At 33.0% G+C, this 23,182-nt stretch overlaps 1 protein-coding gene and 1 long non-coding RNA gene across 3 annotated transcripts; one reads left to right on the top strand and one right to left on the bottom strand.

Moving 5' to 3' along the window:
• Positions 1-1,026: 1,026 nt before the first annotated feature.
• LOC124357903 lies at positions 1,027-5,386 on the bottom strand. 2 transcript variants are annotated; one of them, XR_006922007.1, is made up of 3 exons: positions 5,230-5,386; positions 3,040-3,247; positions 1,027-1,991 (listed from the first exon to the last, which is right to left on the bottom strand). It is a non-coding gene; the product is annotated as an uncharacterized LOC124357903 (long non-coding RNA). The 2 variants fall into 2 exon arrangements; XR_006922008.1 differs by lacking the exon at positions 5,230-5,386 and adding an exon at positions 4,519-5,197.
• Positions 5,387-20,931: 15,545 nt separating this feature from the next.
• On the top strand, positions 20,932-22,702 carry LOC124358776. Its single transcript, XM_046811073.1, has one exon. The coding sequence runs from the start codon at positions 21,061-21,063 to the stop codon at positions 22,549-22,551; it is 1,491 nt and encodes a 496-aa protein (XP_046667029.1). The 5' UTR covers positions 20,932-21,060; the 3' UTR covers positions 22,552-22,702.
• The last annotated feature ends 480 nt before the right edge of the window (positions 22,703-23,182 follow it).

Raw genomic sequence — 23,182 nt, 5'->3', positions numbered from 1 at the left:
CTATAATTAACCTTACTACAATAACAATATTATATACATTAGACATATACAATAGTGTAGCCATCTGTTCGCCTAAAAGGTTATGACAAACTCATTATTTTATTTCATACCAGTATCTTCCATGCCTTGTGCATTTCAATGAATTTCATTACCTGCAGTTTAGCCAACATTACTTAACTTGTTAATAAAATAAAAAGACTTATTTTACACTACATATCTACTTAACACATGGTAATACGACATTAACATTTACAGCTGCTCTTTTACACGGCTGTGTCACTTATTATTTCATTTCAGTATAAATCTGTCCAAGAACATCACTTCTACTGGTTAATATCAATAACAAAATTATATTTTCCAGTAGAAATTTACTTTGCATTATTTTACTACAAATTCAACATTATATATTGACAGCTGCTCTTATACAAGGCCGCATAAATTTCATCATTTCATTTGATACAGGAATCTTGCATGCTATACACATTTCAATGGATCTCATTACTTACAGTTTGGCCAACATACATAATTTAAACTTATTAATGTAAATAACAAAATTGTATATCACACTTAAAATTTTCTATTAAAACTCAGTAAAGTTTCAACATGTTATATTGACAGCTGCTCTTATACAAGGCTGCATCAATTTTAATACGTAATTACATACTGGAATCTTACCATGTGCATTTCAACGTATTTTGTTACCTATCTATACAGTTTGGCCAACCTCACTTCAACTTGTTAATATCAATAACAAAATTTATTACACTCTTAAAATTGGATTTTCAATAACTTTACTACAATAACAAAGTTATATACATTAGACATAAAATATTGTAATCTTCTCTTCTACAAGAGTATGGCAAACTCATTATTTTATATCATACAATGCCATATGCATTTCAACGGATATCATTACCTGCAGTTTAGCCAACTGTATAACTTTCCAAGACATGTACAATTCAATAGATTTTATTTTCTACAGTTTGCTTACCATCACTTCTACTGGTTAATATCAATAAAAAAATATATTTTCCAGAGATAATTTACTTTACATAATTTTATTACAATTTCACAATTTTATATTGACAACTGCTCTTATACAAGGCTGTATCAATTTCATTATTATATTTCATTTTATTGATTTTATTAATGTCAATAACAAAAATGTTGTTTCACACTTTGAAACCTTCCATGCCATGGGCGGTTTTAATGGATTTTATAACAGTTGGGCCAACGTTACTTAAATTAGTTAATGTAAAAAAATATTTTTTGTTTCACAAAAATGTACGTTACATAATTTTACTGCATTATTAACATTATTATATATTGAAAGCTGCTCTTCTTTAGGGCTGTGTCAAACTCATTATTTTATTTTATACTAGAATCTTCCATGCCATGAGTGATTTAATGGATTTTATAACAGTTGGGCCAACGTTACTTAAATTAGTTAATGTAAAAAAATATTTTTTGTTTCACAAAAATGTACGTTACATAATTTTACTGCATTATTAACATTATTATATATTGAAAGCTGCTCTTCTTTAGGGCTGTGTCAAACTCATTATTTTATTTTATACTAGAATCTTCCATGCCATGAGTGATTTAATGGATTTTATAACAGTTGGGCCAACGTTACACTTAAATTAGTTAATGTAAAAAAATATTTTTTGTTTCACAAAAATGTACGTTACATAATTTTACTGCATTATTAACATTATTATATATTGAAAGCTGCTCTTCTTTAGGGCTGTGTCAAACTCATTATTTTATTTTATACTAAAATCTTCCATGCCATGAGTGATTTAATGGATTTCGTCATCTACAGTTCGGCCTACATCACTTTTACTTGTCAATATCAAAAACAATAAAATACACATAAAACTATTCAACCATCTTCCTGAAGGCATGAAAACATTATAAGGAGGTGACTGAAGACTGCTGAGCCGATGAATTGTTAGTTGCTCATTTCACTCCAGGGATTAATTTCTGATCTGCAAAAGAGAAGAACAAAACACTTAATTAAAATCTAATTAAGGTAATATTTGACAAGAATGATACTTGATTATCTGTAAATAAAGGATTGGATATTCAAAGACAATTTTATCAGTCATATTATTCAGTTTTTGGGCGCTAAATTATTGACATTGACGAATGTAATATGTATTACACTTGACTGTTACTTCTCAATAATCACTTAAAACATGACCTCCTGTGGAGATTCAGGAACAGGATATATATTACTGTATATTAGTATGGACACATTTAGCTTATGATAAAAGTCCGTTTCGAATGAAAATTTACGAACCAGATTGACACTGGGACGGAATGTATTATAAAGCAATCCTCTACTAGCTATGTTAACAGTCAGTCCTGAGTGAAAATTCACGAACCAGATTGACACTGGGACGGAATGTATTATAAAGCAATCCTCGACTAGCTATGTTAACAGTCAGTCCCGAGTGAAAATTCACGAACCAGATTGACACTGGGACGGAATGAATTATAAAGCAATCCTCGACTAGCTATGTTAACAGTCAGTCCCGAGTGAAAATTCACAACCAGATTGACACTGGGACAGAATGTATTATAAAGCAATCCTCGACTAGCTATGTTAACAGTCAGTCCCAAGTGAAAATTCACGAACCAGATTGACACTGGGACGGAATGTATTATAAAGCAATCCTCGACTAGCTATGTTAACAGTCAGTCCCAAGTGAAAATTCACGAACCAGATTGACACTGGGACGGAATGTATTATGTAACAATCCTCGACTAGCTATGTTAACAGTCAGTCCCAAGTGAAAATTCACGAACCAGATTGACACTGGGACGGAATGTTATATTCCAATCATTGTCTATCTAAAGAACAATATGTTAAATTACGTTATAATAAATTGGAAGGTCCTTCAAATCCATAAATATTTCACTTACATTTAGATAATTACTTTAACCTGTTTTATTCATATTGAAGCATTACAATATCTACACTTACTTATACCAAGCAATGCTTATATGTTAATCTAAACTACTGTTACTTACCATTGCGCTGCTCTGTTTTATTCAGAGTCTCTGTTTTATTCAGAGTCGCTCATAACACTATAGACTAAATTAGCTTATTCATTTACTATGCTACGCTCCTGTTGACTCATACCCTCAATTCTTTTCTTAAATCAGTTAGTTGTATTCAAACTTTCACATCAAAGTATTGTCGTCTGCATTTCCAAAGTGCCTTATATCAGTTCCAAACCTGAAATTTAAAGACCATTATTATTAACAGTTCAATATCAGTTTTTTAATACCAGCATTGGCACCTACTGGGCAATGCCTACATGCAATGCTACTTCCTTTTTATGTTTCCATTAACTTAATTTTACCTTTGATTGTTACACATGAGATAGCCTAAATGATTTAAATGGCCAAGGTGTGGGGATTATCTCCCTTAATTTTCAGAGCCACGCCACACAGTGGTGTATCTAGAGAAGGGACCATGGCCTCTTTTGTTTTTATGAAAATAATAACCTTAATCACTCTTCTTGTAACCATAAAAATAGAATTAACTCAACTTCAGAAACTAAACTTTGAGTATGAGTAAATTTATTTTAACACTTGTGTGTTGCATCAAATGGCTAAGAATTTTATCCAAATTCAAAATGAGTTGCACCAACTAAAATTCTGATAGGATAGAGACTTTGAGACACACTAGGATTCCATGATAACCTAGTTAACTCTACCTTCTACTAACTGAACAATGGGTTTCAGCTCTTGAAATATTGAAAGTTATAGTTATTAAGTTAATAACTTTAAAATCAATAATTTAAAGTTATTAAAATATAAAACTAAATATTTTTAGTTATATTGAAAATATTAAAGTCTTTAACTAGCTTAACACTTGAAAAACGGCTGAACAATATAATATATATACTGAAACTGAGTGCATTGTGCGGTGAATATAGACTAATGAGTTAAACACACACAGTAACAATTTACACTTTAAATTTATAGATTACCACCACAAAATTTAAATATGCACAATTTTCATTTTACCATTAATACATTTTCAATGACCCTCCTAAACATATTTAATTTTAAAAATATTTGTAACTAAAACAGTTTACCTTAGGCTATGTATGTTATTCAGCACAAAATTTATTGACATGATAAAAAACAGGTTAACTTTTACTAAATTTTCTAGTAAAACAACATTTTGTGCTAAAATATATGTGCGACACAAAATATCTCCTTTCTAAGTAAAAATTAATTACAATAAACCAATAATGTACACATAGAATTCGGAAAAAATAATTAAATTTAATATTCTTTTGATACAAAATAAGCAAAGTTATTTCAAAAAATAAAAATGCAATAAAATTAAAATCATTATTAAGTATGCAACAATGAAGTTGACATAGGGTTTAATCCAGGGTAGTCCAACTTTTATTGAAATATAACAATTGTTTTGCTTTAGATTGGACCTACTAACTTTATTCAAATTGACAATTATTCAGATTTATTCCATACCCTCGGTGTGGAGTGTCCTACAATCTCCAAAAACCAAGTCCTAGTTACGCCCCTGTTTGGGAATAGAGATTGAAGATCCTGAAGAAGAGAACAATGACAAAGCGGGCGAAATGTTACTCACACAATATCATGTCACTTGACTGCAGCATGTGGCCTTGAATCAACAATTTGTTCAGACGAGTCCATTCCATGCGAGAGGGGAGTAAGCTATTGAGTTATGGAGGAACGTCTAGCTTCTAGAAGTACAAAATGGCGGCGTGTAAATGTTGCACCATAAGGCTGCTATCGTAATCACGTATCACACGATGTCTTTATTTAGGCCCACAGGCCAGCCAATACAATAAAGGCGATCCTACGATTGTTATTCATTTATATAAGTAAATCTAGAATATTCGCGCGTATTCCGAGGATTTTCGCCATTATCTGGAACAGATTTGCGTGATTGCAAATTGCAATATCCCGGAAGTTCGTGTTGACTCCTCAAAACAACCTAACTTCAAATAAAATTGAAATAAGACCTACTTGTTATAATTTTTTTGAAGTTCCAAATTCGAAAATCGGAAGTGAAAGAAAAGAAAACGCTTCTTGGGTCAAGTAACATATGGACATTATAATCTAGTTTCATGGACGAGGATACATACTGAATATAACTAACCATATAAATAAATCTCGATAAATTAATGTATCACAATGAAATAAATATTTTCTTACCACTGGCACAATCAAAGTTTCTCCTGGAAGTACATACGCGTAGACTGGTTGCGACCTAATGAAGCTGTGAGAAAGTAGTTTTCACTCCCACTCTACAGTGAGCGCTGGAAACAATACTGCCGTTGACGCCTTGCCACACTGCCACGTCAATAGTCGGTAAATCGTAGTGATGGGAGAATCGAATCGAATAGTATTCGAATACAGCCAGAGTATTGACATATTCTAATACATCAAAATGAATTCGAATACTTTTGAAATGAATACAATTTCTCTGGAAGAATTGAATTCAAACCTGGAGTATTCGTTTATTCTGACAAATAGTATTCAAATAAAATATCCAAGAGCTGTATTCGTATTCATATGAGGTTTAAAATGAATACATATATGGAGACTTTGAAAAGAATAATTTAGGGGCGATTCATAATTTGAAAAAATAATTACAAATTTTAATACTTGAAAAAATGTATAATTAATTGTTTAATTATTAAATTTAAAAATACATATTATTTAAGAGTTACAGTTCTAAGCAATAAAGACAAATATGAATATTTATTTTATATTGTTGTGTAAAAACAAAATATTATTGGGGTTTTCTGGCTTCAGTCTATTTCTACGGTAATTAGTGACAAGACCTGCTGTGGAAAATAGTCTTTCAGACGGAACTGAAGTAGCAGGTAAACAAAGATATTTCTTCTGAAGTTCGTATATCATGGGTATGACTTGTTTATATGAGGCACCAAAAGCCAAAGTATTCGAATACATATTGGAATACAGTGGTGAATTGGTGACAAACAAGTGAAATAACCCAGGAACAATAGATTGCGGGAAAGAAGTGAGACAGGTCTAGACCTGTCTGTTAGAAACGCTCAGCTGAGCAAAAGTATTCGAATACAAGTATTGAAGGGGTGAATTCGAATTCACTGTATTCGATTCTTTAAAGTATTCGATTCTCCCATCACTAGTAAGTCGTGGGCCACCTGGATGGGGTCACACACAGAAGACAGAAAGAGTGGGGACAGAGCCGAGCAGTACAGACAAATCCCGAACATGCGGCTGATCAGAGCCGAGCAGTACAGACAAATCCCGAATATGCGGCTGATCAGAGCCGAGCAGTACAGACAAATCCCGAACATGCGGCTGATCAGAGCCGAGCAGTTCCGACAAACTCCGAACATGCAGCTAACAGCGACCTCAGTTAGAAACGGTTCTGATTACTATTATCTATTATGAATTAATGATTCGTTTTATATCCGAATAGATCTGCAAAACATATAAATTATATTGAACGTATACTAAATTAATGTTTATCGAATTAATTATATTAATATTGAACTTTCTTTATAACTCCATACACTTTAAAATACAATTAGTAGAATAGAACATGATTATAAATTTAGAATGTCACTTTTAAGAAGTAAAATAGTTATGTTAAAAGAAATTCCATTATTTAAATACTAAAACTTTACTACTCAATTACTACTGTTGATCCCAAATTAAATCAGTTAGTTTAAAATTCATGAAATATTTTTATTACCAGGTAGATTCTTAAACTATTAGCTGTGCGAAAATGTAATTTGGTAAAGTTCAGTAGTCTGCGGACACTAAAAGTTATATATTATTAGTTGTTACTGTATCAATTAATAATAATTTGAATATATCAATAAAAATAATTAAGTAGGTACAGGTTACTCACTCAATCTAATTACTGATAGAAAACCACATAAACTTGTAATAACTTATAGGTATTTAGTTGAAAACCAATATTTGTATATAGTAAGTAGAAGTTTTATTTTTATTCTGTGCAAGAGCATTAAACTTTAACCTTCTACTGTAATTAATTATTACGGTACCTTTTGTTGGTTATTACAATTCAGAAATCTGTTATAGAACGAATGAATGCATGTCAACAATTTCGCATGTCAACAATTTCGGCATTTGTATAACAAAGATGTTCAATCACATTATACAAAGAAAAGAAACAAACAGGGGAAAATAATGTAAAAGTTAAATCTACATCATTAGTGTATAAATTATTAGCAAAAAAAGCCATCGCTTTAGGCCTTAAGAGGAACTGGAACAGTTCACTTTTTCGGAACTCCATGTTCCGTTGGAACGGTTTACTAGACGTGCAATCCGGACGTTCCCGCTCTGTTAAGCAGACCGACTAGGCTGGTAAATGTTCCAGTTCCGCTATGGATTCCAGGCACACACAATATTTGCATAGGAAAATTTTCCATTTTTCAGAAAATGTACGTAATTATGTAAAACACTGAATTTTTCTCCAATTTTTACTTGGTAAATAATTTTTTTATTTGTGCTTTCTGAAAGTTCATAAGATTTCAATAAAAAAAAAACGCCATAATAAGCAATTCACATAACAATTCACAGGATTTTTTAGATAAAACTTTTTAAATAATATTTTCTTACTGCCCTAAGTCTATATTATTACCAATTTTTTTTTTCACACCAAGAGCCAGTCACCCTGTATATACACGCGGCACACAGTGTAAAGTGAAAAAACTCTGGCAAAAAGTCAAAAATAACAATTTATTCAAAACATCTAATAATTCTTTTTCTCTTTAGCACGGTTCAAATACCTGCTTATTTGCACTAGCACTTTTCATGTGTTGCGACTCATATTACTGTTTCATTTCTGAATACTAGCAGACATGGATTCTGAATCATCAGGTTAGCTTCTTAATGCCGGGCCACAACAGTTTCATTAAAATATTATCTAGTAGATAAATATTTAATATTAATTTTTCAAACTGCTTAGTTACAAATGGGTTCAAACTTTAGAAAAGTATCCAGAGTTTTAGGAGGCTTCCTCGCCTCACCATCACATTCTTTTGATAATTTTGTAACTAATGTTTTGTATATTAAATGAACACTAATTCCTTGCACAAAAAATACGTGTTCAAACTGTAATTATGTAACAAGTTTCTAAGAGTTTGAGTAGTTTTTAAAAGATCTTTTAATTAAATTATTTATTTATTCTCTCAACGGCAATGCCAATATACATAACAAAAACACATTGTAGAGTACATACAACAAACTTAAGTGCTAGAACAAGACAAGATTAGAATTTCTTCGAATGACAACTCGTAGTTAATAAATTATAGAAAGGTTTACATAACTAAAATTGCGTGGTTATTACATTAGCAAAAATTACAAAACTAGAGAATGGTAAATCATAACAATAATAAATACCACAAATAAATGGTAACATTACAGCATAACAGGGGCACATAAATAATTGATACATATAACAAACAAGCAAAAATTGAAAATGAGCTACATTATATACAAACAAGTTACAAAAGATAATATAAACAGGACAATGATTGCTTTAATAAATTAATAACTTTTAACCTAATCATGTATAACAAAGAAAATACAACATTTTTCATTGAAAAAAAAGGATGAGTAGTAAAATGAGATCAACAGGCATGATGAGCTGCAAACCAATTCAGAATGCTCCTCCTGAAGCACAACAGGCCACCGCAGAAGAAGTCAACTTCAGCCGGAATTGAATTACCAACTTGATTGAGACTAGCAATGGTTCCGGACCTCAAGTAGTTGGTTCTGTAGAAGTTATGAACAAAAAGATCAGTTGATCTAGTGGAACTTGGAGTCCGAAAGCCAATCTTGCCCAGAAGTTCAGGGCAGTTAATGATCCCATTTATAATTTTGAAGAGAAACATGACGTCGTGCAAGTCAAAGCGTGCCTGAAGTGAAAAGATTTCGAACTGGCTCATCAAGTTCTCAATTGGAACATCAGGGAAGTTAAGCCCAATCTGGCACCAACCAGTCTCAAAAATCTTCGCTGAACCCGCTTCAGTCTTACTATATGATGAGTGTAGAATGGTTTCCAAATCACAGAAACATACTCCAGGATTGGACGTAGTAACGACTTATAGAGTATTACAATGGAGTAGGCCTGTACAGACAAGCCACCAATTACACCACGCCACATAAAGCCCAAAAGCCTACTAGCTCTACTACAAATGGAGTCGATATGGTTATCAGGGGAGAATTTGTTGTTTAAATTGATATGTTTTAAAAAGATCTTTTCTAAGAAAAACATCGTAAATGAGGTGTTTATGGTGCTTTAATGGTGCTGTTTAGATTAGTCCAAACCCATATACAGGGTGTCCCGTAACTCTCTGGACAATGGTATACCACGTTTTTGCTCAGGTCAAGACAAACACAATTCACCACACGAATACGAGTATCCGATGCTTCCGGAGTTCCAATCTGTCTATCTGTATGTGTTTTTTATTTTTAAAATAATATCTTAAAAACTAATAAATTAAAGTATATAAATTTTGGCCCAAATGTTTATGATAAAAAGGGCAGTTACGGGGAAAACATTATTATATTATCAATATTTTCATAAGGGCGGCCATTAAAACTTTTATAATTTTAATACGTAAAAAAAATATTCTCAGCAATTATTCTCAGGCATTATAAGAATAACAATTTTAGGAAATTGTATCACAAATCCAATAACACTAACTATTTAAATCGAATAATAAATACATTATTTAGAGCAGATTTACTGTGACAAGACATGGCCCACATTGAGCTTCTCAGCGAATAGCCAATAATACAACAGTGAATAAAAAGCTCCAGAATATTCCTGTATCTGTTGCGCTTAGACCAGAGTTCTTCTATTTACGGCGATGAAGGACATTAATATATGTTGCTAAGTAACTTCTGTGTTATCTAAATAAATAATAAAAATCAATAGAGGTATTTTTTTAAAACGTATTAACAACGATAATCGTCTTTATGAACTGTATTAGTCACGAAAGCCACGTCTCTATTTCCATCATCGAGCAACCTGGGTTTAATCCGGGAAATTGTTTATAAAATGTCTTTTCTTTTTGACATAACTTACCAGGTGACAAAAAATAGGTATAAAGAGGTTTTTGGATCGCACGTCGAGGATTTACAGCCGAAGTAGAAATCCTGGACAGTTTAGTAATCACGACCAAGGAGAAAATGCTGACGTCAAGAATGCAATGTTTGCAGCACGAATATGAACTACGACTTCCAAATTTCATTAATTTCCTAACGATTTACGTCTTAGAAAAACTTAAATTTTTAAATTTAATTTAATTTTACAAATATGTGTGTTTAAGTAAATATCGCGTGAGGAAATTACTATTTTAAGGAATAAAAAACACGCTAGGCCCTTCAGCCACTTTCATAAACATTCTCGGAAGTTTCATATCTTCATCTTCAGCCGTTCTTTCTGTAGGCCTAATCATAAGACACCTTAATTTCCACTTTAAATGGCTACAATCAACTCTTTGTGGAATGGTGAAAACATCATAAAGTATTTTTCTTCTCTAGGAAAGTTGTATTAATATATTGTGAATAAAAGATTTATAAATTCGATTGCACCAAGGTCAGTGCGAGTGGCTATGCTTAGCTATCGAGACGTCTAGTTCTAACAATTCCTCTATATTTCAAGTAGAATGCCCTGTATAGATCATCCATTGGGTTTTTTCCCGTTAGGGTTATTTCGAGTTATATTTCTCCTCGTGGTCGGAACACACGAGATGTACGACCGCCAATGTGGTTTCAAAGCGATAGAAACTTATTTCGAGTTATATTGTAATCTAACCACAACCCATATTTCTCCTCGTGTTCGGAACATACGAGATGTACGACCGCCAATGTGGTTTCAAAGCGATAGAAACTTATTTCGAGTTATATTGTAATCTAACCACAACCCATATTTCTCCTCGTGTTCGGAACATACGAGATGTACGACCGCCAATGTGGTTTCAAAGCGATAGAAACGTATTTCGAGTTATATTGTAATCTAACCACAACCCATATTTCTCCTCGTGTTCGGAACATACGAGATGTACGACCGCCAATGTGGTTTCAAAGCGATAGAAACGTATTTCGAGTTATATTGTAATCTAACCACAACCCATATTTCTCCTCGTGTTCGGAACATACGAGATGTACGACCGCCAATGTGGTTTCAAAGCGATAGAAACGTATTTCGAGTTATATTGTAATCTAACCACAACCCATATTTCTCCTCGTGTTCGGAACATACGAGATGTACGACCGCCAATGTGGTTTCAAAGCAATAGAAACGTATTTGCCGTTTTACTTATTGTTACAAACCACAACCCATATTTCTAGCCTTCGTGTTCGGAACCTATACGAGATGTACGACCGCCAATTTTGTGGTTTTCCTTTAAATTCGAAACAATAGAAACGTATTTGCCCTTCTTATTCCGTTACAAAGAAGACTTCTATCTAAAAGCACGTGAATTCCACTAATCCTACTTAAACAATTAATCAGAACTTCCGATGGCTTTGACTCAGGTAAATGAACTACTCAAGTGGCGATTGAGTTTGAATAAATAATTTTTATTTTTAATCTTTACTCAATCGGTCTTTAAATTAATATTATAAAAGTAATAAACAAAATAATTTTTAAACAAACTAATTTTGTAAGATGATTCTAACAATGTTACATTAACTACATAGAGAAAGGAAGCGGACTGAGACGTTACATACCTATCTATATTTATAACGCGATTGACGATCACCAGCTGAACAAGCGGCGGTTGTCGCTTCAGCGGCCGTAGCCAATCAAAAGAGACTAGGGCCTGTGTTAGAGGCTAGCTGCACAATTCCAGCTCCATTACTTTTTACCATTTCTATTGTTATAATACTAGATTTCAGTTTCTGGGTCCAAAACCTAAAATTAATAATAATAATAATAATACTTTATTTTCCACCATTTACAAACAAATACAAAACAATATACATTTTTTTGGAAATACACTGACCAAAAACCAGTAGCTGGTCAGCGTAACAATTTACAAAAATAAAATAAAAGAGTCCTTTCCTAATAAAAACAATATTCCAGCCAACAAGCTGCTCTCCATAACGTCTGCATCTGATTAAAACGTCCAGAGGCATATAATGAGAAGCAGTATACATTTATACACACATACATGTAGTATACATAAATATATAATACAATAGACAAAGTTGCCATTCACTAACCTATATTCACAATAAATCTGATATATTAATTAAAAGTTTGGCTAATACCAATTACAAGGAAAAATAACAAAAAGTTGTAATAATGGTAAAATAAAATAAATTGAGAATTTAGTGTACTATTTGAAAAAATTATAAATTGAATATTCAGCTCAAAACATTTGTTAAATCTCCAATATTAAGATGTGTCAAAAGCCAAGCTTTCAGCATTTTAGAAAAACAGTTCAAGATATTACATGATTTTATTTCGCTTGAAATCTGATTAAAAAGCTTCGGACCTATATACTGAATGGATTTCCTAAAAGATTATTTGTTTACTTTCGGTATTCTGAAATTTCTGTTATCTATACTTCTAGTCCTATGCAACAAATCATTTGTTCCAACATTTCCACTGCGCAAATAAAAAATTCGTAATACTTTATATACATACAAATGTTCTACCGGCAAGATTTTTAACTGAACATACAGTGGGAAAGCACTTTCTCTTCTATTTTTGTTCAATATTATACGAATCAAGTAGTTTTGTGTTGTTTTTAATTTATTGATTAAATACTAGTATGTACCTCCCCAGCAATGTACAGCATACTGCAATCTTGATTGTATTAGGGCAAAGTATAATGTTCGCATCAAGTTCGTATCACAAAAATTTCTGAGAAAATAAAAAGTTCTAATCCTCGTAGATCTTAATTTGCTATGCAACTCCGTGATATGATTTTCCCAAGTTAATTTATTACCCACGGTAACGCCGAGATATTTAAAAATGTTTACTTTCTCTACACATTGACAGCTACACAGATCTGGGATACAATTTATTCTGTGGTATTTTAATTGTAATTGGAATTCAAAATCTCTAAATCCAAAATTGATATATTTGTTTTTTGTAACGTTAACCTGTATATCATTTCTAAAGCACCAATTTTGTAAGATATTTAGGTCACAACTTATCTGATTATATAATACTGCAATCTCCGCTTGAGAATATGACAAAGCAACATCATCCGCAAAAGCACTTACTTTACCGAAAAATTTGCTTTCTAATAAATCATTTATAGAGACCAAAAATAGCACTGCCTCGAGAGCAGTCAATCACGCACCGCGCAGCAGGGCTGACGACTGTGTGTATATTATTATTATATACACTTTCATGTTAACTTGAACAAATTTAGATGAATCAAATTAATACTTATAGTGAACAGATGAGATAATGTACAAGTTCCACTGATGGTAATACAAATCTTTAAATTTGGCGTTTTTAAACCTGAAGTAGTGAACATTAAAATAAATAAACTCTCTTCCCCTTAATTACTAACTTACAAAGTTTGCTCACATTACAAAATTTTTTTTCTGATACAGAGCTTTTATTTTATTTGAGTAGTAAGCTCCATTAAAGTAATCAGTAAAACTGCTTCTTACTTTAAACCCTTCTGCTTTAGCATAGCCTCCGACATAAGCCAAAGGCATCATGTTTTGTGTAGGAAGTTCGTGCTGCGGATGAGTCACTGGTCCTTTGGGGTTGCGTGCAATAAAGTCATCCCTGATCCAGTTATGAAGACAGCAACTTACGAATACGACTAAGTCGACTGTTTCTGGTTTCAAGTTTATTGGTGTGAAAAAAAATTCTTAAAATGTGACACAAAATACAAAATGCATTTTCAGTTACTCTGCTAGCACGACAAGTGGCGTAGTTAAAGTGTCGTTTATGAACATCTGTGATTGCTTGTTTGGCGTGTAGGGTTTCATGACATGATTACCCAGTTTAAATGCTTCATCTCCAACTGCAACAAATGGTAGCTTAATTTCAGAAGAAGGTAGGTTTTCAGGAGGTGGGAAAATAGTTCCTTCTTGAATCAATTTCCCCATTTTAGACTTTTTTAAGATTCCAACATCTCCTTCTTTGCCGTATGCTCCGACATTAGTCAGTACAAATTTGCAGTTTGCGTCAGCCATAGCAAACAATACAATGGAGAAAAAGTTCTTAAAACTGTAAAAAGGGATCCTGAATGAGCTGGTGCAACTATCCTCACGTGTTTTTCGTCTATTGCAGATATAGAATTTGGGAAATCTCAGTTGACCCAGAATTATTCGGCTTTCTGTTTCGAATCAATCTCCGATGGTGGTAGCAAATGCACATGTTCTATTTTGTCCTTGACAACTGTCAAAACGTCTGGGAAAAAATTGATATTGTATACGCAGAAATTCTGTATTGGAAAGCCAATGATCGGTATGATTCACCCGTAGCCAGAAACCTGAAAAAATGGAATTGTATAAAATTGTATAAAAGAGTAACAGCAATATCGACACCCTCGTCCATTTCCTCGTCTGCGAAGAGCAATACCTTTGTCAAAAATTCCTTTTCCGGTCCATATCAATTAAAACTGAACATTTCTTCAAAAGATGAAACTGGACGAGGAGAGAGTTTAAGTCGCGCGTTACGCTGCGTAAAATGACAAATCCTAGGAAAACACATTTGCGCTGCGCAGTACTTAAGTGCGCTTCAACTAAACACGCTGCGCACTTGGCCTTAATTACATAGCACGCAGCAAGCCCAGTCGCGGAGCTAGGAAAACGTAGCTTTAAGACAGTCTTTAATACGTACTAGCTGTATTCTGTTCACCATAAAACTTTCAAACCAGTTTAACGCCACACCTCTAACTCTTACCTTTTCTAATTTTTTTAATAATATAGTATGGTTCACTAAATCAAATGCTTTTCTAAAATCAATAAATAAGACTGTTGTTTTCTGATTTTCATTAACACTACTGTAAATACGATCTGTTATATTTGTAATTGCTTCTTCAGTGGATTTATTTGTCCTAAAACCGTACTGGCTCTCGTTAAAAAAGTTCATATTTTCAAGATAATTATTAAGCCTTTTTTTCATTAGTTTTTTAAAAATTTTAGAAAACACAGATAATAAACTTATAGGTCCGAGACTGTCTAGTTTTATAGAACCTTTGTTTTTATATGTTGGAACAACCGTACTTAATTTCAATTTTTCTGGAAAAAACGCCAGAATTAAAACTTAAATTAATTATATGAGTCAGAATTGGAGCAATATTAACAGAAATCTTCTTAATCAGTGCAACAGTAAAGAGTCAAACCCGGAAGATCTTTTGCTTTTTAGGTGTACGATGGTATCAATTATTTCACTTTCTGTGACCGGCAATATGAACACTAGCTAATGCCGATGAGGCAGGTCGACAGTGTTGTTACCGTCATGCGCGCGCACCTAGCATTGACCTTGGTCTACCGCCTGGACACCACACTGCACAGCGATAAGATATTTATTTATCTCTTGCGCAACAATACTCGGTTCCTCAATTATCTCACCGTCATCCAGCTCAATCTTATCCTTAGTAATGGTACCAGTAATGCTATTAATAACTTTCCATTGCTGTGTAGGATCACCGTTACAGTTTCCGATTTTGTTAGCTTAATATTGGTGTTTAGCTTGGTCAATTTCATTCTTCAAATTCATCCAAAGATAGAGTTGATAGAGTTACAATTACTTGGTTGGTGACGGGTTAGAGTAGCTACTAATATTGTAAAAATTGATTTCTTACACACTGGAATAATCCTGTGACCACTAACGATTTATTATATTAATTCTGAACTCATAGTTGACGTATGTATGGAAAAACGTATAAAATTCAAGGAAAATGGAATTTAATCTCGAGTGGTCTAATTGAGTGGTATGAATTTCTAGGGATTGCCAACTCAAGGAAATTTAAGTAGAGTTTCCAAATTGTGCTTGAGAATCACTGCTAAAGTGAACTGTTCCTTTAGCAGAAGTTTTTCATTTTGTACCCACGAGAGGGAGGGGACACCTTACAGTGGAATACATAAGTAGTCACCATGCGGGACCATTCCATCTTTGGTTCACAATTTTTAATAAATTGCCAAACGAACTACAAATTATATACGAAGCAACTGCCCTTAAAAACGTTAAGGGAATATTTTATGAACAAATGTGACAATGACACAAATACAATTCAATGCTTTAACAATCTCCCTGGACGTATAAGCTTGTTTTACATAACATTACCGTTTCTGATTACTGACTTTATTTGAAGTTATCTGAACATAATTGTATTGTACAACACTTACGTGTTTGTACTGTACAGAATTTGCGATGAATAAATAAAATATTATTGAATTAAGCTTGACATTTGGATGAAGCTTAAATTATAAAAAGCCAGATTGGGTTCGAGAAAGGTGTATCCTCCTGAAATTTGGCTCAGCGCTAGTGAAGAATATCGTTGTGAAACGGCTTATATAAAACCTTATTTCCTGCCAGTGCCAGTATGTCGTCAAGGAAATATTTATTAGCCTTGAACAGCGCTGGGTGGGGCATGAGAAGTAGCAGAGTTAATTACATGAGTAACTACCCATCAGGATGTTGAGATAATCCTCATAGGCTCCAAATTTAGCGAAGCCTACAACGCGAGCTTCGTCAAGTCAGATTAAAACGATTCTTTGTATTTTGCTGCCACTACACAGACCGTCGCCAAGTTGGCAACACTGTTCAATCAACCTTCATGTAGCAGCTGCAGCTGTTGCACAATTGCCATTGCGAAACCAAGTAGGCCGCGGGCGATAGCAGCTGCATATTAAATTTATCTCTTCCGTTGTCGATAAAAAGCAGGTGCGGCTCTAGCTCTGTGCAACTCCATAGTATCACTAATCTGTTAATTTCTGAAAGTGCCTGTGTTACATGAACTATGTTCCTACCTACTGAGAAATCAATACAAAATTTAAATATACAAACAATATGAAAATGGAATTCACTTTCAACAAATAGTGAAAGTTGATACTGTTCCATAGTATCACTAATCTGTTAATTTCTGAAAGTGCCTGTGTTACATGAAGTATACTCCCACCTACTGGGAAATCAATAAAAGTTTAAAATATACAATATCAAAATGGAATACACTTTCAACAAATAGTGAAAGTTGATACTGTTCCATAGTATTACTGATCTGTTAATTTCTGAAAGTGCCTGTGTTACATGAAGTATACTCCCACCTACTGGGAAATCAATAAAAGTTAAAATATACAATATCAAAATGGAATACACTTTCAACAAATAGTGAAAGTTGATACTGTTCCATAGTATTACTGATCTGTTAATTTCTGAAAGTGCCTGTGTTACATGAAGTATATTCCCACCTACTGGGAAATCAATAAAAGTTAAAATATACAATATCAAAATGGAATACACTTTCAATAAATAGTGAAAGTTGATACTGTTCCATAGTATCACTGATCTGTTAATTTCTGAAAGTGCCTGTGTTACATGAAGTATATTCCCACCTACTGGGAAATCAATAAAAGTTAAAATATACAATATCAAAATGGAATACACTTTCAACAAATAGTGAAAGTTGATACTGTTCCATGGTATCACTAATCTGTTAATTTCTGAAAGTGCCTGTGTTACATGAAGTATACTCCCACCTACTGGGAAATCAATAAAAGTTAAAATATACAATATCAAAATGGAATACACTTTCAACAAATAGTGAAAGTTGATACTGTTCCATAGTATTACTGATCTGTTAATTTCTGAAAGTGCCTGTGTTACATGAAGTATATTCCCACCTACTGGGAAATCAATAAAAGTTAAAATATACAATATCAAAATGGAATACACTTTCAATAAATAGTGAAAGTTGATACTGTTCCATAGTATCACTGATCTGTTAATTTCTGAAAGTGCCTGTGTTTACATGAAGTATATTCCCACCTACTGGGAAATCAATAAAAGTTAAAATATACAATATCAAAATGGAATACACTTTCAACAAATAGTGAAAGTTGATACTGTTCCATGGTATCACTAATCTGTTAATTTCTGAAAGTGCCTGTGTTACATGAAGTATATTCCCACCTACTGGGAAATCAATAAAAGTTAAAATATACAATATCAAAATGGAATACACTTTCAACAAATAGTGAAAGTTGATACTGTTCCATGGTATCACTAATCTGTTAATTTCTGAAAGTGCCTGTGTTACATGAAGTATATTCCCACCTACTGGGAAATCAATAAAAGTTAAAATATACAATATCAAAATGGAATACACTTTCAACAAATAGTGAAAGTTGATACTGTTCCATAGTATCACTAATATAAAAGATGTATTATCACTAGTAAATGGATACAAAATTTTCGACTATAACTTTTATTATTGTACAAGGTCTTTCGGAATCAATTATTCCATCGTCAAGCACTTCACAAAAATTTTGTGATCAGAATATTGCAAATAATAATAATATTATAATCATTACTATTTTCTTATTATCAACAAACATTCCTGTGTTTTAATTAACTTGATATGAATTTTTTTTTAATATTTTATAACTTTCAGTATCTTATCATATATGAATGTATGTAAGATTTATACGCAATCCAAAATATAAAAAAGAAGGACGATTTTATCCTTACCCAAAATATATATAGTTTTAGCAATATTTAACTTTAGTGTAAAATCTACTAAAAATGTATTTTCGGCCATTTGTATAATAACTTTACAACACTGGAAATTCAACTTGTATACGACATAGTATATATCATTGTTTTCATTGAAACTAAAGGAACAATAACATTTGCTTATTATTGTTGCTATAGTATTTTTTTTCACAAAATATTAAACCTTGCACAAGCCTGATAAGGATACCAGTTCCAATTCAGCTATAGTTCTCTCAAATCACTCGATTTGTTCCTAAAATTACAGTTATAGAAATGGATCAAGCAATCTTCCAACAAGATGGTGCTACTCTTCATTTCGCAAATCCTGTCAAACGATTACTAAATGACAACCTAATGGCGTTAGATTGGTCATGGAAGTAATTTTTTAGATTGGCCGCCCGATCCCCAGATTTAACTTTGTGTGATTTTTTTTCTATGGGGTTACTTAAAGGAACAATTTTATACTCATAGCTTCAATAATGATGAGGAATTAAAACAATGAAGTGAGGAGGAACTTCTCCGGATACCGCAGAATTTCTTTGTAAGAGCTTATGATTCATTTGTTAAACGCTGTTAATATCAGTGTGTTGCTGTGGATGGATTAGAGTTTGAATAATTGTGGAGTGTAATTGTAGGGTTTTTAACAGGCTATGTTCTAATTTTCTGATTGAAATGCTTTATTTCTCTAGAATATGACAACAAATAATTTTACAAAACAAAAAAATAATATTTTTTTAACTGTTTTTAAAGTATTGTTTTTCAAAATGCCACAGTTTTGTTTCAACAATTGCTAGAGAGCTGAAATTTTCACAGAATATTTTAAAACCATATTTAATGAATTGTGTGGAGTTTGAAAAGGTTTGGTGCATAAATGGGCTAGTAATATAAAATCAAACATTTAAACCTCTTCATGGGACACCTGGTATATTAATAATAATTCTTAATGCATGGAATCAAGAAAAGAGATTGATTTAGCCAATCAACAATTACATATTTCATGTGATAATAGAAATTAAACCAAATCTATTATTAAATGGTGTCTATGGGTATTGGTTTATTGGAAAAATGTTACTTTCTAGTAAACCGAGTAGTAAAAATATTTAAAAAAACCAGAAATAAAATGAAAACAGTTGAAAATTACAAACATTTGTTTCAAAAGTACCAAATCCTTGCAATTTTAAATCAGTCTTGGACCAATAAAAATTGTTTAGATTTGAAATTTGGAGGCATTGTTTATAAATTAAAAAAGTACTTATTGTATTGATAACAATATTTGGTCTAACAAAATCCAAATTATTAGAACATGATCTATTTACCTGAAAACTTGTTAAGATTAGACTATTTGTTTGATTCACTGCATTACATAGGCAGTTAGTTACTCGTATTATCTTAGTTGAAGTAAATATTGGAACCCAATAAATGTATATACAATACAAATCTTCTATATTTGAAATTTCAGTTGTGTGTCTTACAAAGCATAAAACAAAATTTTGAAAATGACATTGAGTTGGTACCCAGCAAAGTATTTTTAAAGTAATTAATAATCAATTTTGATACCCAAGTCATACTATTCTAAAGACTGTTTAAATTTCAGTTTTATTAAAACATAAAAATGTTGGTTTTATTGTACAGTGTAAGTTTGTGTCTCGGATTTCTTGTCGAATCCAAGGTTTTAATGTTTTAAGTTTAAGAAAACTATATAAACAATTGTTATAACAAGTTGTTAATTGTGATTTATAATAATATTTAGAAATAAAAATCCATTGTCTATAATATTTGAAACAGTAGGGGCTAAAAGAAGCCCATGATCAATGTCCTCTTTGTGTTGACTCTGTAAACAGTGTCAATCACAAAGCAATACAATATCTGTATTTGCCCGAAACAGTCTAGTACTCTGAGTTATTATACAGCAGGTATCGTGCGGTATGTATTCACTCGTATTGGTCCTCATATTCTGCACCATTACTGTGGCACATTTTGAGGACCAGGAGAGCAACGAGATGATATCCTGTGTGATGACCATCATTGACACCTACGTAGTACGCAGAACTGTGGTGTTCTACACAGAAGAGAGGGGAAACAGTGTGCTTTGGGTCAAGATGGTACGCAGCATGAAGAAACCCTTCATGGTCACCTCAAAAAGTCTGCAGCCCCTAAATACAGAAAAACACTTGGTGGTACTGTTTCCCAGAAATAACACAAGGTACAACAAGCTCCTCCAAAAGCTCCGCAAAGACACATTTTTCATTGTTGTTGGCAGTTCGAAATTCGAGCTACACCACACTGTCTATAACGTTTTGAGTCAATTTCATGACATGAAGATGATTTATGACATTTTCCTGATACCTGAAAAGGGAAAGATTAACATTTACACTTCTTTCCCGTACAGTAGGAATCACTGTGCAAGAACTGGACCTCCAACCAAAATCAATTCTTTCATTGGTGGAAAGTTCTCAAAGAGGACTGATTTGTTTCAAACAGGAAAGTACTGGAATATGTATGGATGTACTCTGACTTGCTTAGCCAACAGGCAACCCCCTGAGGCAGTGTTGGCCTTTGACAAAAGTGGTGGTATTGTATTTCAAAAACTGACAAAGGAATTAATGGATATTCTGGTCGAAAAACTAAACTTCAAGCCCAAAATTGTGCTCACAGCAAGTCATAATTCTTCTTTGGAGCGAAGTTGGTTCTTTTACAATGACACTATAGACCAAATTACCGAGTACCTGGCGAACCAGAGAGTGGACTTTGCTATGGGAGTGTTTTCTAGATTCGCTTTCTCCAACTTCTCTGCCATTATTTTTGGTAAAGAGACCCGTTTTGAATGTTACACATGGGCAGTGCCAATACGGGCCGGAAGGAAACGCTCTGTTATAATGAACTACATAGACGAATTCTCTCCAAGCTTTTGGATGTTGTTTATTTTCTGTGTTATTTGTGCAGTATTCTTTATTGTTTGCAACACTACAATTCTTGGGGAAAACACATTTCTTCAATCACCACTAAATGCCTTTCAGTATATTTTAGCCACAATACTGAACCAACCGTTCCCTGTGAAGCCCAAATCTTGGTCTCTACGCATCTTCATCGCACACTGGCTGGTCTGTGTTCTTGTGATTACAACAGCTTACCAAGCCTCCCTCTGGAGTTTCATGACCATCCCCTGGAGAGTTCACAACATCCACTCTCTACAAGACCTCCTAGACTCTTCCTTGGAGATTGGAGGGGCTCAGCAAATGCACAACATCTTGAAAGCCATCCGCAGCAACAACGAGAACATTAAGAAAATGATACAGAAATTCAAAGTCCTACCGGCTTCTGATTTCAAAGATATCATTAACAGAATCGAGAAGCAAAGGAACTTTGCTGTTTTTGGTGAAAAGAGACACCTCAGCTCTTACTCTAAGGATATTGACAAGATTTTTGACAAGGACAGAGTTTACTTTGTCGATGGCTGTCTAATGCAATCACTGGCTACACCGCTGCTGTTCCCAAGAGGCTCACCGCTCTACGAACCCATCAACACCATGCTCATACGCTTGTTACAGAATGGACTGGTTCAAAAGTTTGGCACTTTTGCAGGTGATTATAACCGGAGAGATACACTTACTCAAACTGATGATATTCCACAATATGTATACACTATGAATCTAACTCAGTTTCGTGGCATCTTCTTAATACTTCTCTTTGGTTATGGCATATCTTTTGTCGTGTTTATTTTTGAGCTTTTCATGGCCAATATGATCATAAATAGGCGAAAAGTAATTGTGATAACTGGTCCTAAGTTGTACAGTCATCGTTTTTAATTTGATTCAAGGCTTTTATTATAAAGTTAGACGAATAACTGTTGAAGAGTATTATACATCGTAACAAGTCAGAAGTTACATCAAGAGGAGTCCCTCAAGATTCCATATTTGGCCCCTAAATCTTTATGTGTAATACAAAAGATATGCTACAAATCACTGATTACCTCTTCAATAAAGACTGTTGGTATGCTGATCATTTTTATCTCAATATATTTTTAAAAATCAACATAATTGATTTTTCTATATAGTTAGATAATACTGCACACCCCTTTACCGTATTACAAATTGGTTTTTAAATATTATCTTGCTTATTCAACATAAAATAAAATACATGTTTGTAATGCTTTGGATTTGAGGAATATTTTTTTCTTCTGTTGTAGTTCCCTACTCAACTTTGAAGTTTTATGCATGTGATGTATTTGGTTTACTTTATCATTAGCACTTACCTGAGGCTTGCCCCACAATTCCTCTGGATTGTATTGCATCTAACATTCCATGTATTCGATTGATAGTTCCAACGACTTCAGCAACACTGGAACTATTTTAGACCAATGTGAAGAAACCCCAAAGTCAAAATTTTCAGCTTTCTCTTTATGATATAACTATCAGTTGCCTGCAGCTTCACACACAT

The sequence above is a fragment of the Homalodisca vitripennis genome, chromosome 3 (genome assembly GCF_021130785.1).
Source record: "Homalodisca vitripennis isolate AUS2020 chromosome 3, UT_GWSS_2.1, whole genome shotgun sequence".
NCBI classification, from domain to species: Eukaryota; Metazoa; Arthropoda; class Insecta; order Hemiptera; family Cicadellidae; genus Homalodisca; species Homalodisca vitripennis.
This window is presented reverse-complemented; position numbering and strand designations above follow the sequence as displayed.

What these genes read in the sequence shown, in the direction of transcription:
- LOC124358776 (XM_046811073.1), top strand. Translation starts at nt 21,061, where the DNA reads ATGAAGATGATTTATGACATTTTCCTGATACCTGAAAAGGGAAAGATT.